This window comes from Marmota flaviventris, chromosome 19 (genome assembly GCF_047511675.1).
Source record: "Marmota flaviventris isolate mMarFla1 chromosome 19, mMarFla1.hap1, whole genome shotgun sequence".
Taxonomy (NCBI): domain Eukaryota; kingdom Metazoa; phylum Chordata; class Mammalia; order Rodentia; family Sciuridae; genus Marmota; species Marmota flaviventris.
Genome location: NC_092516.1, coordinates 28,860,045 through 28,874,094, shown reverse-complemented (window position 1 = coordinate 28,874,094; position 14,050 = coordinate 28,860,045). Strand labels below are relative to the sequence as shown.

Here is a 14,050-nt window from a genome sequence, read left to right as displayed (position 1 = left end):
CTTGTTAAATTTTATTTTGAGATAGGGCCTTGCTAAGTTGCCCAGGCTGGCTTTGAACTTGCAATCCTCCCGCCGCAGCCTTCTGAGTCCCTGGGATTACATGGGAACTGATTTCCTTAATTGTTTTTTTTTTCTTTGAATTGACTCATTTCTTTGGATTTAAATCCATCTTAAAGGGAAACTTTATATTGTTCCAAAAAAATGGAAAATCGCGGTCCTTTATCATAAATAGAAGGCACTGTAATTTAAAAAAAGGCAACCAATAAAAATCAAACAATAAGCAAATATCTATATTCCCCTAGGTTAGGGCAGTTAATGGAATGCCTGCCATCTGGGACACTGCCCTGGGGAATGCACAGCCCTGGGGGATGAGCTCTGAGCCATCTGGCTGTCTGCGTGGGCCCTGCCAACCCTTCCAACCTCACTCCCATTCCCTGCCTTCTTCGAACATCCCCGGCTCCAGCCAAACCTAACTCCTCATTAGTTTCTGTCCCTGCTTCCAACAGTCATCTCCCAGCTGCTGCCCCTGCCCCTGCCTCTGCCTGCAGCAGGAATGTCAAACCCCAGTGGAATGCCATTTCCTTCTGAAGTTGTCCCTTCCAGCTGGAAGGAAACACTGGGAATCTTGAATTCCAGATGTTCCAGCTATGACTTCTAGCCCCTTGATGGGACTATCTGAAGGGCCATCAGCTGGCTGGAGGTACATGGAAGCAGAGATGCCGGCTGGTTCCCAGCCCAATGAGAAGAGCTGGGGGTGGAGGCCTGGAGATGGGGGCGTGGCCCCTTCACCCCTCCCCCCAGCCCTGTCCCTCCTCCTCCTCCTGCCACTGGGTGAGTGTTCCCAGCCAGCCCCTGCTATTTCTTCCTGGCTCTCGGTTTTCTCCACTGTCCTGCATGGCTGTCTGGTAGCTATCTCAATATTTGCTGGAGGGCCTTGAACCCCCACTGAAGTTGACCTGTCTGTTAAATCCTACAAGACTCATACATTGTCCTAATGAGAGAGTGAGTTAGTCCCATGAGACACTAAGCACATAAGTGACAGCCGAAGTAGAAGGATTCCATAGGTTAACCTTTTGGGGGAAAATCATAAGGAATCTCCACTGCAGTTTACATGATTAAGGAGGGGGTGCTGAACATCTTCTAATTCACCCTGAGCAGGGAGCCCTGGGGACCCAGGTATGAGACAGGCATGTCCATATTACCAAGCAGAAGGCACTGGAAGAGGCATATACACAGTACCCAGGAATCAGGGGAGATTGCTCGTCTAGCCCAGGGACACCGGGAGGCTTCCACAATAGCTCCAGGCTGGGTCCTGAAGGATCTTCAGGGCTGTAATTAGTAGGGTTGGCCAGAGGGTTCAAGACCTGGAGACAAGAATGATGGAAGATTAAAGCTGGGCCTAGTGGCCCACACCTGCTATCTCAGGAGGCTGAGGCAGGAGGGTTACAAATTCAAGGACAGCCTCAGCAACTTAGTGAGACCCTATTTTAAAATAGAATATAAAAAGAACTAGGGATGTAGGTTGGTGATAGAGGGCCCCTGGGTTCAATTCCTAGCACCACCACCTCAAAGGAAAAAGAAAAAAAAAAAGTTGAGGTTGGTCAGAAGGCCCTAAAAGTCATTGTAAACAGAACTCAGGGCTAGGACTCCTATAGGGATTTAGCAGTAGAGTGAGACTGGAAGCTTCCAGCAGATCTTTCTGGAGTGGTCCAGGGACCACTGGGAAAAGGTAAGGCAGGGAGGCTGATCTAGACAGTTCCAGAGAGAGGTGACAGGACTTTGGAAAAGCTGGAGACCGGGAGGAGTTGGGTGGTGACCATGGGGAGGGAAAGCTGTGTTGCTCAGACCAGGCAGCCAGAGGCTGGGCAGAGGGGCCCAAGCTATCCCCTGCTCTGTTTCAGCCAGCGCCCTCCAGGCCACTCCAAGGACTTTCTCAGGTAGGTGCCCTGCCCTACCCTTACCTGCCCTCAGGTACTCTGCACTCAGAGGACCTCAGGGAGGAATGACTAACCAGCCCTCCGTGACTCTAGATGCCCCCACGTCCAAGGCACTGCCTCAGACTCTCCATTTCACAGAAGGGACAGATCCCAAGACGTCCATGGCTTACGGCAAAGTGGGCATCCTGCAGATTGGGCCCAGTGATCCCCCTGGTGCCAGCTCAACCCTCTTCACAGAGCTGAGGCTGGTGGGGGGCCCGAGCCGCTGCCGGGGGCGCCTGGAGGTCCTGCACAGTGGCTCCTGGGGCAGTGTCTGTGACGATGACTGGGACGTGGTGGATGCCAATGTGGTGTGTCGTCAGCTGGGCTGTGGCCTGGCGCTGCCTGTGCCGCGGCCCCTTGCTTTTGGCCAGGGCCGGGGGCCCATCCTGCTGGACAACGTGGAGTGCCGTGGGCAGGAGACCATGCTGAGCGAGTGTGGCAGCCGGGGCTGGGGCGTGCACAACTGCTTTCACTATGAGGACGTTGCTGTCCTGTGCGATGGTGAGCTGAGGCCCCGGATGGGGAGGGTGGCCGACTATAGCAGGCAGAGGGCTGTATGCAGGTCTGAGGTGGGACCTGAAAATGTGCATAAGTTCCCCAGGAATGTGAACTGCTTTAAGAAGGATACATTCCTGGGTGCAATGACTCAAGCCTGTAATCCCAATGACTCTGGCTGAGGCAGGAGGATTGCAAGTTTGAGGCCAGCCTGGGCAACTTAGTGAGATCCCATCTCAAAATAAAAAGGGCTGAGGGGACGGTGTAGTCCAGTGATACAGCAGCCCTGGGTTCAATCCTCAGCACTGCGGAAAAGAAAAAGAAAAAACTGAAGAAGTAAGAAGTTTGGTAGCTTCTCCTCCTCTCAATCTCAGGGTGATTCTCTTTGACCCTTTGTGCACCCAGAAGCCCCAGAGGCAGCACCTTAGGAATCCACGTCCTTGCCCTGTCATTCATTCTGTGGATGGGAAGATGTAGCACAGAAAAATTCAGGTATCCTCCCTTCCTCCTGCTTCCTCCCCAGAATTCTTGCTGACACAGTCCCCAACAAGGAAGGTGCTAAGCAGTAGAGCGCCCCCTACAACTCCTCAGAATGGGAAAGGTAAGTAAGGGTGATGTGGGGGACCCCCCTAGGCCTTAGGAGTCGCCCACACTCTACCCTAAGCAGGGGAAGAGGGGGATTGCAAACCGAAGGCTGGAGAAGGTGAGCAGGAGGGAACTGGGGGTGGGAGCAGATTAGTGGAGGGGGGGCACAAAAATGAGGAACAAGAAAAGGAAAAGGGCAGCCTGCGATCCGATCCCAGCAATGGGAGGCTGAGGCAGGAAGATGCAAGTTCAAGGCCAACCTGGGTACTCAGCAAGAGTACAAAATTTAAAAAGGGCTAGGGATGTAGTTCAGGGATAGAGCGCTTGCCTAGCAGGCGCCCTCCTCAGTACTGCAAAAAATAAAAAAGGGAAAGGGCCCCCAAAGAAGGACAGTTAAGGAAGTCCAGAGGAGGAAGAGGGTTCCCTCAATCAGGAGGCCAGGAGGGCTTCATGGAGGAAGAGTTGTTGGGCTGCACTTTGAAAGGGGAGGTTTTCTTCAGGTGGTAGTAAAGGCAAAGCCCTGCGCTCTAGTCCTCCAGGAGAGCAGAGAAAAGGGACCAGAGGGCTGGTTTTAGGCAGGAATGACCCAACCAAGGTTGGCTGCCCTGTGACCCCACAAGCCGCCCCATCTGGACTGTGAGGAGGCAATGCCCTGGAGGTGGGTGGGCGGGCAGCTCCGCCTGGGTTGTGGGTCCTGGGGCACGGAAGGGTGCGTCCAGGCTTGGCGCACGTGTGTGAATGGGGAGGCAGAGCAGGTGGGAGATGTTCCCTGCCCCCAGCCCGCTCCCCTCACCAGGTGAGGGCAGCGTGCGCCTGGTGGGGGGCGCGGGCCCTTGTCAGGGCCGAGTGGAGATCCTGCACGGCGGCCTGTGGGGCACGGTGTGTGACGATGACTGGGGGCTGCCGGACGCCGCTGTGGTCTGCCGCCAGCTAGGCTGCGGGGCGGCCTTGGCCGCCACCACCAACGCCTTCTTCGGCTTTGGCACGGGGCACATCCTGCTGGACAACGTGCACTGTGAAGGCGGCGAACCCCGCCTGGCAGCTTGCCCGAGCCTGGGCTGGGGCGTGCACAACTGTGGTCACCATGAAGACGCGGGCGCGCTCTGTGCAGGTGCAGGCTCTGGGGCGGGCCCTGGAGGGGAGGGCAAGGTAGAGATGGGCTGAGGCCTGGGCGGGGGAGGAGCGAACATTGGCTACCTTAGCGGTTCCAAGAGCTCTCCTGGAGGGCTTGGAAGTGACTTCTCTCAGTCCTGCTCCAGAAGGTGCCTCAGAATATCCCGTTACTATTTAGGGAACACTCCACAGCTGTGTAACAATACTGCAGTACTGCTCTACTAATAATGCCTCCAGAACTTTCTAGCAATTTCCAAGAACTCTTAGTGGAATACTGAGGCTGAGGCAGTAGGATGGTAAGTTCAAAGCTAGCCTCAGCAACTTAGGGAGACCCTGCCTCAAAATATAAAAAAGGATGGGGTTGTTGCTCAGTGGTTAAGCGCCCCTGGGTTCAATCCCTGATTTAAAAAAAAAAAATGGGCTGGGGATGTGGCTCAAGAGGTAGCGCGCTCGCCTGGCATGCATGCGGCCCAGGTTCCATCCTCAGCACCACATACAAACAAAGATGTTGTGTCCGCTGAAAACTGAAAAATAAAAAAAAAAGTAACAGTACTTTAAAATTGCCCCAGAGATACTTCAGAATCACCTAGCACAGCCCTCTGCAATCCTGAAGCTCCCATAGTAACTTTCTCCCACGTGGTCTCCAATTTGAGAAGTGTTCTCAGCCTATAGGATTAACAATGTCAATAACAACATTTCACAGATGGACCCTATTGTATAAGATGGAAAGTACTTTGGCACTCCAGGGGCTATCATTCCCACTTACAGATGGGAAAGTTGAGGTCCTGAGAGGCAAAGCCTTACCCTCTTACACAAGAAGTCTGACAGAGCTAGGGCTGTCCTTGCTGCATGGCCTTGAGCAGACCACCCCTTTCTAGCTCTATCTTAAAAAAAATTGTTTTATTTATTTTTTAAGTGTAGATGGACACAACACAATGCCTTTATTCTTATGTGGTGCTGAGGATCGAACCCAGGGAGTGCTCTACTGCTGAGCCACAATTCCAGCCTCTCTAACTCTATCTTATCTGCAAGATGAGTCTTGTTCTGCAAGCCCCTCAGAATTGTGAATGGGGGCTGGGGATGTGGCTCAAGCGGTAGTGTGCTTGCCTGGCATGCTTGCGGCCCGGGTTCGATCCTCAGCACCACATACAAACAAAGATGTTGTGTCCGCCGAAAACTAAAAAATAAATATTAAAAAATTCTCTCTCTCTCTAAAAAAAAAAAAAAAAGATGTAAAAGTTAAAAAAAAAAAAAGAATTGTGAATGGCCCTCCCTAGTGGGCAAGGCTTTCTCTCTAGTCTTGGACACATTAGGCTTCTGAGAACATAGGACACTGGAAGGAACTGAAAGCATGGTCCTGCAAGCCCTGAATACACTGTAAAGGCTAGCCCAAGTCAATCACTACTGTCAAAAGTGGGGCCTTCTTAGATCCCAGCTAGGGCTGAGCCCCTGTCCAAGGAAGTAAAATCTGGTGTCATTTCTAAGAGACCCTCCTCTCCTCTCCTGAGAGCCCATGGCTCACCTGAACCTCAGCCTCTGATCCTGCTCTCTTTTCTCCTGCTCTAGTCCTGGGTCCCACAACTCTCACAGCACTGCCACCCTTGGCCACAAGAGCAGATGGGGCCTGGCACACTGAGCCATCAGGTATAAAGCCCACCCTCCAGGCTGAAACCGTAGGAGCAAGGTGGGTGGGGCTGCGCACTGGGAATGCTGTTTTGGATTCACAGGAATGGGTCCATTACTCACAGGCCAGGGCTTTTGGCCAGATGGTAAGGGTGGGTGAGAGAACCATGAGCAGATGGAACAAGGATGAAACCCGGAGCCCTGAAAAGTTCGGCGGGGTGGGAGGCGGTGGTAAGATTTCTCCAAAGAACTTAAGTAAAATTTGGGGCTGCTGCTGAGTTTGGGAAATCAGAGACTTGGTGAGGGAGTTAACCTAAAGGATGAATCAAGGTTAAAAGTGAGGTTGGAGGGCTGGGGCTGTAACTCAGTGGTAGAGCGCTCGCCTAGCACGGGTGAGGTGCTAGGTGATCCTCAGAACCACACACAAACAAACCAATGTTAAAATCTTTTTTTTTTTTTTTTTTTTTTTTTTTTTAAGTGAGGTTGGAACTGGGGCTGGAGCTGTTACTGGGATTAAAATTAGGTTAACGTCTAGAATTAAGATTCTACATTATACACCATACATGGTGACTCTGAGACTAGGACTGAATGTGAGGTGCGGTGTGGCAGTTGGGGTCCCCCCCGCCTGCTGCAGGACAGACCTCCTAGTGCCCTTTAAACGCTGTCTCCGCAGGTACCAGAGTTGGTGCCCAGTCTTCTGGGGCGTCGGCTCTGTCCACCACACCCACCTGGGCTGCGGGGAAGAGAAGTAAGTGGCCGAGCAGGTGTCCCGCAGGGGGTGGGAGAGGATGGGGCCGGGGCTCTGCCAGGGAGCCGGCCGCCCCAGCCCAGCCCCCTCTGGCCGCGGGCCTGTGCGCCCTGCAGGCGGGCGGCTGCGGCTGGTGGGCGGCCCGGGCCCGTGCCGTGGCCGCGTGGAGGTGCTGTACGCCGGGGGTTGGGGCACCGTGTGCGACGATGACTGGGACTTCGCGGACGCGCGCGTGGCTTGCCGCGAGGCGGGTTGCGGACCTGCGCTGGGCGCTACGGGTCTCGGTCACTTCGGCTACGGCCGCGGCCCGGTGTTGCTGGACAATGTGGGCTGTGTGGGTACCGAAGCCCGCCTGAGCGACTGCTTCCACCTGGGCTGGGGGCAGCACAACTGCGGTCACCACGAGGACGCGGGCGCTCTCTGCGCAGGTGAGACCGCGGCTGGACCGCGCGGAGGCGCCCTCTGCGGTGCGGACGGGGCCCACGTACGCACGCAAGGCAGAGAGGGTGGGGCCTCGCGTACACGCACTGCGCGCTTGGGCGGGGCCTGAGAGGGATGGGCGTAGGACGCGCGTGAGGCCTCTCTGCGGCACTGCCGCGGGAGCACTCCGCCGGGACTAGCGGCCAGCCTGCTGTTGCGCTCTGCGGCTGCGCGGAAGGGGCGGGGCCGGAAGGGCGCGGCCTCCGCAGTGCGAGGGCAGGGCGGGGCCTGGGAGCGCGGCTCCGTGCAGCAGTGCAGGGCGCGTCTGGGAGCTCGCCCTAGGCTTGGACCTCTTTGGAGTCTGAGTCATAGTCCAGCAAACTCTAGTAAGAGAGGTGGGAAGCAAGGGAGAGTCTATCAGCCTTCCCAGAAGTCGCCAACGGGAGGAGGCAGTAGAAATGGGACGTTGAAAAATGCTTCTGTTCATCGATTGCTGTGGAAATCAATATCTTCACCCTCATTTAGTGCCCAGGCCTGATGGGGCGTCCTCTCCCTCTTCAAAGTCCTGGCCGCAAAGCGTTCTGCCTTGGGCCCCAGGGTCAAATTAGTACAGAGGACAGGGAGAAGTTTTTTAGTATCCTGTTAAGTCCTTTCTTGTCCCCAGAACAGATTTCTCTGGGAATGGGAGGAGAGGAGGAGGTGACCTGGCCCTGAGGAGCATGTTCCCCAACGTGACAGCCATCTCTTTTTTCTCTTCTTGCTGAGCCAGGCCCAGAGGAAGTGGGACTGCAGGTCCAGCAGGACGGCTCTGAGACCACTCGGGTGCCCACTCCTCGACCCAGGGATGGTAGGTGCCCACAGCCAGCTGGAAGTGAGGTGGGAGCATCAGAAAAGATGGATTAGGTTGAGGGAAGTCACAGCCTGAGTTATAGCAGCTCAACAGATTTGCACCAGATGTTGGAACACTTGTTTTTTTTTGTGTGTGTGCTGGTCTCAGTCCTAATTAATAGGGGTATGGTGTCCAGAAAGGAGGAGATGAACTTCCAACTAGAGCAATCTAGAGGTTTCTAGAGTTAGGGTTAAAGGCAAAGAGTGGGGATCCTGTCCTGAGGGGAGTAATGAAGTAATTCCAAATTTAGTTCAGGAAGTGGGGTAGAGACTCCAGTGACCTTCAAGGGACACAATAGGACATGATCACAATCCCCAGATGGCTGGCCTGGCGTTGAAGTACTGGGATTATGAGCAAAGGCCTCGAGAGACAGCTGACAGAAGCACTCAGCACGTTTGATCTCTTTTTCTCAGGCCTGTCTCTGGGTCTGGCACACTGCTCATCCTGAATCAGTCTCACTTGTCTGTCTTCATGGGGTTTCCTGGGCAGTGCTGTGTCTCAAACCCTGCCTTAGCCTCTTCACCCCCTACTTGGCCTAGCTTGGAGGTGGCCTGGCATAGGCCAGCCCCCTTACCCCCAGGCCTTGTTCCCCCACAGGACACCTACGTCTGGTCAGTGGAGCCCACCGATGTGAGGGGCGTGTAGAGCTCTTCCTAGGGCAACGGTGGGGCACAGTTTGTGATGATGCCTGGGACCTGCGGGCAGCTGGTGTCCTGTGCCGTCAGCTGGGCTGTGGCCCAGCTCTGGCAGCCCTTGGTGAGGCCCACTTTGGCCAAGGTCGAGGCCCCATCCTTCTGGACAACGTCAAGTGCCGTGGGGATGAGAGCACCCTACTGCTCTGCTCTCACATTCGCTGGGATGCCCACAACTGTGACCACAGTGAGGATGCCAGTGTCCTGTGCCGGCCCTTGTGACCAGCTGGCTCGACAGATCACCTCTTCTTCCGGGAGCCTACTGTAACCTGTCTCTCTTCCTCCAGGAAGCTTTCCTCCAGTGACTTCTGCAGTTCTCCCTGCCCCTCCCTCCCCTGCTTGGGAGAAAGTCTGCCCAGAGGGGAAGTCCTGCCTAGGGGAACCTGGCTCTGTCCCCATCAACTTCTTGGGTGACCTCGATCTGTCATCAACTATTGCAGTCCAGTGCAGTGAACACATCCATGTTTTGTTTAGCCAAAACAGAAAATGGCAGGGGTGGGATTGGGGACTCTAGAGTCTTCTCTTCATAGGAACTCCTATTACAGTACTATTGACCCTGCCTCCTTCTACCTGGATCCAGAAGGCTCAGGGTTCCTCTGTAAATGGGATGCCTTCCCTTCCCTTCCCTTCCCTGACCTATCTGGGGATCCCTAAGCAGGGGAGCCAGGAGGCACATGCAGCTCTTTCCTTAGACTCCCAGGGGCTGCAGAAAAACCTGGGTCATTGCCTGACCTTCTCCATGAAGGCCTGGATTTAGATGGTGCTCGGCTGGACAAGGGGGCTGGAGGGGCCAAAGCAGGGACAGTGGCTCCTCCCTGCAGCTGGAACCAGCAGCTCTGATTTATGCTGCCCCCGCCACAGCCTCCACTTTGCAGTAGCAAAGAAGCCTGGGGGCCTGTAGCCACCAGTTCATAGGTGCCAACTCAATAAAGCATTGTCTCCCTGACTTTTAACTGAGGTCATTGTTTGAACAGCAGTGCATTATCCGTGGCAACAGAAGATTCCAGGCAGGACTGACTCTCTGGAGGAATCTGGCCTGAGGATGGAAGGCGGTGGCCCAAGAGCATCATCCCTGAGCTGGAATCTTGGAAATGCTGACTCACCGTGGCAGGCCTCCAAGGTCCCTAGAGAATACCCTGGCCCTTGGACTGTCTCCTCTTTCCTTTTACATATACAGAAATCTAGAACCCGCTAAAGGAAGGGGTTTGCTCAAGGTCACAGAGCAAGGTGAAGGAGTCACTAGAGAAGAAAAAATGATTAAAGGGAGTGGGAAGGGAGATGGGAAACAAAGCAATGTGGAGATCCTGCTTGAGCCTCTCTTGGCCTCAGGCTATGTGACTTGCCTGTGTCTACAGTCCAGTGTCAAGCCCCCACCCTTCAGGTCCAGCCTGCTTGTCTTTTTTTTTTGTTGTTTTTGGTACTGGGGATTGAACCCAGAGGTGTTTTACTGGGGAGCCATATCCCCAACCCTTTTTAATTTTCACTTTTAGACAGGGTCTCACTAAGTTGCTTAGGGCCTTGCTAAATTGCTGAGGCTGGCCTTGAACTTGTGATCCTCCTTCCTCAGCCTCCCGAGTTGCTGGGATTAGAGTTGCTCAGATTGGAGGCATGTGCCAGAGGTGGTGCCTAGCAAGCCTGCAAGGCTTTGTATTAGTTTTTTTCTTACTGCTATAACATGGCCACCAATGTCCTTCCTTGAAATAATACAGATTTACCATCTTTTTTTTTTTTTTTTTTTTAATGTGGTGCTGTGGTTTGACCCCAGGGCCTTTGTGCATGTGGGGCAAACACTCTACCACGCAGTTTGAGCTATATCCCCATCCTCAAATTTACTATCTTAACAGTTCTTGAGGTCATAAGTTTGAAATGGACATCCCTGGATAAAATTCAAGGTGTCCACAGGGTGATGGTCTTTCGGAGGTTCTAGGGGTGAATCTGCCTCTGCTTCCTTACCTCTTCTAGCTTCTAGCTTCTAGAAGCTGCTCATCTGCTCATGACCTTCTATCCAGGAATCACACCATCTGACCTCTGGGCCTTTTTTTTTTTAGTGTTGGAAATTGAGCTCAGGGCACTTGACCTCTGAGTTAATTCCCTAGCCCTTTTTGATTTTTCAGAAATCTGAGATAGGAACATGCTAAGTTGCTGAGGCTGGCCTCAAACTTGCAATCCTCCTGCCTCAATCTCCTGAGTTGCTGGGATTACAGGCCTGTGTCACTGCACCTGATTTGATCTTTACTTCTGACAGCTCATCTTTGACTCTTTGCTTTCCTCTTTCATCTTTTAAGGCCTTCTGTGATTATGTTAGGTCTGCCTAAATAATCCAGTATCATCTCCCTATCTCAAGATCCTTGATTTAATCAAACACGCAAAGTAACATAGTCACAGGTTCCAGGGATTAGGATGCGGATGTCCTTGGGGAACCTTATTCTGTCTCCCACAGGCTCTAAACCTGAGTCCTGGCTCCCATCTAAGGAGTAAGGTGAACAATCTGACTCTCAATTCCCTCAGCTTCTGGCAGGAATGACTTTGCCTCATTTGTTAAAGAGCTCCCTGAGACCTGCTGTGTCATTGGAGGGACAAGGGCTACAGGAATGAAAGATAGGAAAGTGGCTCAGGCCGGTCTGGGCACACTGGTGCATGCCTGTAATCCCAGCTATTCAGGAGGCTGGGGCGAGGAACGACAAGTTCCAGGCTGGCCTCAGCAATTTAGCAAGACTGTCTTAAAATGAAAAATCAAAAGGACTGAGGATGTAGCTCAGTGGTAAAGGATCCCTGGGTATCAAAGGGGGGAGAAAAAGAGAGAGAGAGAGAGAGAAAGAAAGAGGAAAGAATTCAGGAAGTTAGGCAGAGGGACAGAGGAATGTTCTAGCTGCCTTGCTGTCCCCAGCACATTCAGGGATTCTGCTTTACCTGTGGTATTAGCCATTCCAGCCACACATTCCTTGTAATGTGTGTCTCTAATGTCCCAAGAAATATCACAGCTTCCCAGCACTGGACTCTCCTCATCTAAACAAAATAAACATTGAATGGATCTTCACCACAGCCCTGGGAAGGAAGTATTACCCATCCTGCTTTACAAACAGGGAGAAGTGAGGCTCAGAGAGGAGAAAAAGTTGGTCTGGGTAAGCAGAGGGAGCTAGAACTGGAACCTAGGCTTCCTGGCACTTGTTAGCAGTGGGCATCAGCATTACCAGTTTGTTACCTTGCAAGCAAGAGGTGGGAGGTGGATTTGCATTTCCATGCCCACCTCCCCCCCCCCCCCCACTTATTTTGTAGTGCTGAGAACAAGACCTTGCACTTGCTAGATAAGTGCTCTGAGCTATTATCCCCGCCCTTTTTTTTTTTTTTTAATTTTGAGTCAGGGTCTCACTAAGTGTCCAGGCTGGCCTCTGGCCTCCAACTTATGATCCTCTTGCCTTAGCCTCACAAGTCACTGAAATTATGGGTGTGCACACCACACCCAGTTACCATCACAACCTCTTTCAGTGAGGCATGGCCCTATGACACACTTTCACTAATGAAATATGGCACAATTCTCTTCCTTCAAGGTGACCAAATGACATCCAGTATGTGTGTCTAAGCAAAGGCCACTTGGAGCAAAGCCTCTACTGGCTCAGACAGACATGAAGTGGAAGTGAGAAAAAAATCCTTGTTTAAGCTACTGAGATCCAGTTGTTCATTAGAGCAGCATAGCCTGGCTTTCCAGACTCAGACATCAGGCTCCTAAGTTTTGCTCTGTCTTGTGGGTCTTGCAGCCAGTTGCAAAGGCTGATTCTGTTCATTTTTTTATCCCCCTGGTGCTGGGGATGGAACCAAGGGTTTCTAACATGACAGGCAAGTGCTCCAGGTCTAAGCCACATCTCCAGCCCTTTTCATTGTTTTATTTTGAGACAAGGTCTTGCTAAGTTGCTGAGGCCAGCCTCAAATTGTGATCCTCCTGCCTCAGCCTCCTGATTGCTTGGATTACCACACCCAGCTTCTGTTCACTGTTTTTTCAGCACACATTTGTGTTCTCTGGGCCAGGGCCTACTGAGGTTGGGAGCACAGGAATAAATAGGCAGGGCTTTTGTTCTTGAGAAATTCACAGAATAATCCCACACTGATTTCAAGTGCCCTGCTCTCTCTTAAAACACCCTATCCCACTCGTAACTTTGTCATCTACATCTAAACCTGAGTGCCCCTGTTTGGTAGTAGCACCACCAAATCACTAGCTCCTTTTCAAGTCCCACCCCAAACAACGAATGAATCACAAGGTCCTATTGATTTTTCTCAAACTCTCCTAGATGCTGTCCATTTCTCTTTATCCTTATGCATCTTCCCTGTCTGTAACCCATTCCCCATAGCACAGGAACAGAGAGATTCCTCCACTCCCCTGCTCAAACACCTGCCATGGCTCCCCAGTGCTCTTTCTCAATGCCTTAGCCCAGTTTAAAAAGGTCCTGCACAGTCTGGCTCTGTTTGTCTTTTCAGCATCATCCCTTGCCATTTGCTGCCAGGACTGAGCCAGGCTGAACTACTTTCAATTCCTCTAATGTCTGGGCTCTCTTCCCACAGAGGGGAGCCTCTGCACATCCTGTTCTCTCTGCCTGGAATACACATCATCTTCTCCTCCTCCTTCCCCTTCACCAATTCTTTTTTAGCCTCAGTCTCAGCTTTCATTTTCTCCAGAAGGCCTTCACAGACAGGTCCTCCTAGTGTGGAGCAGGAACCCCTATTACACCCTGTTATTCCCCTGACCACACTCACCCCACATGTCACACACTGCTGCTTGGCCTGTCCTTTCCTAGCCCCAGGGTTGAAGACTGGGGTTGCTCTGCTGTGCCCAATGTTGTACACAGGACCTAACATACAGCAGATGCTCAAATAAATATTTTTTGAATGAATGGAGGACACGCAAAAATTACTTCTGGAACATACTTTCTGGCACAAAGGCCAGCTTTCAAAAGGAGATATACAGCTGGGTGCCGTGGTGCCTGCTTATAACCCCAGTGGCTCAGGAGGCTGAGGCAGGAGGATCTCAAGTTCGAGGTTAGCCTCAGCAACTTAGCAAGATCCTAAGCAATTTAGCAAGATCCTGTCTCAAAAATAAAAAATAAAAAAGGATGGGGATGTGCCTCAGTGGTAAAGAGCTCAGTGCTCCTTTTACCAAAAAAAAAAAAAAAAAAAGAAAGAAAGAAAGAGGAAGGTTTGAGGGGATCTATTCCAGATCCCTCAATGGGGACTTAGCCTGGACTGCAAAAGCACCATAGTGAAGGACATCATGATTGGAGCAAAAAGGAACATGAGTCAGAGAATCTGGTAAGGGCTGGAGCACTCAGGGATTTTGGGCCACAGAGGAGCTTATTCCAAGGATGATGGGAATCCACAGAAAAGTGATACAGGGCCCCACTGCCAACCGAACATTGCCATCTTTCAACTTGCCAAGAATACCTTGCCTCCAAAGGTTTAATTAAAAAGATCCAGAGCTAGCCAGGAACTGTGGTGCACACCTGTAATCCCAACAACT

The 14,050-nt window shown here is 52.2% G+C and overlaps 1 protein-coding gene across 1 annotated transcript; it reads left to right on the top strand.

Annotated features, from left to right (window-relative positions):
- Window positions 1-604: 604 nt before the first annotated feature.
- Ssc4d (scavenger receptor cysteine rich family member with 4 domains) lies at window positions 605-9,483 on the top strand. Its single transcript, XM_027952975.2, has 10 exons — window positions 605-831; window positions 1,902-1,937; window positions 2,175-2,480; window positions 2,998-3,075; window positions 3,856-4,170; window positions 5,739-5,816; window positions 6,469-6,543; window positions 6,660-6,971; window positions 7,733-7,810; window positions 8,450-9,483. The coding sequence occupies exons 1-10, from the start codon at window positions 648-650 to the stop codon at window positions 8,764-8,766; spliced, it is 1,779 nt and encodes a 592-aa protein (XP_027808776.2). The 5' UTR covers window positions 605-647; the 3' UTR covers window positions 8,767-9,483.
- The last annotated feature ends 4,567 nt before the right edge of the window (window positions 9,484-14,050 follow it).

What these genes read in the sequence shown, in the direction of transcription:
- Ssc4d (XM_027952975.2), top strand. Translation starts at nt 648, where the DNA reads ATGACTTCTAGCCCCTTGATGGGACTATCTGAAGGGCCATCAGCTGGC. An exon ending in CGCGGGCGCGCTCTGTGCAG is followed by an intron (nt 4,171 to 5,738) that starts GTGCAGGCTCTG and finishes CTCCTGCTCTAG; the next exon opens with TCCTGGGTCCCACAACTCTC. An exon ending in CACTCCTCGACCCAGGGATG is followed by an intron (nt 7,811 to 8,449) that starts GTAGGTGCCCAC and finishes GTTCCCCCACAG; the next exon opens with GACACCTACGTCTGGTCAGT.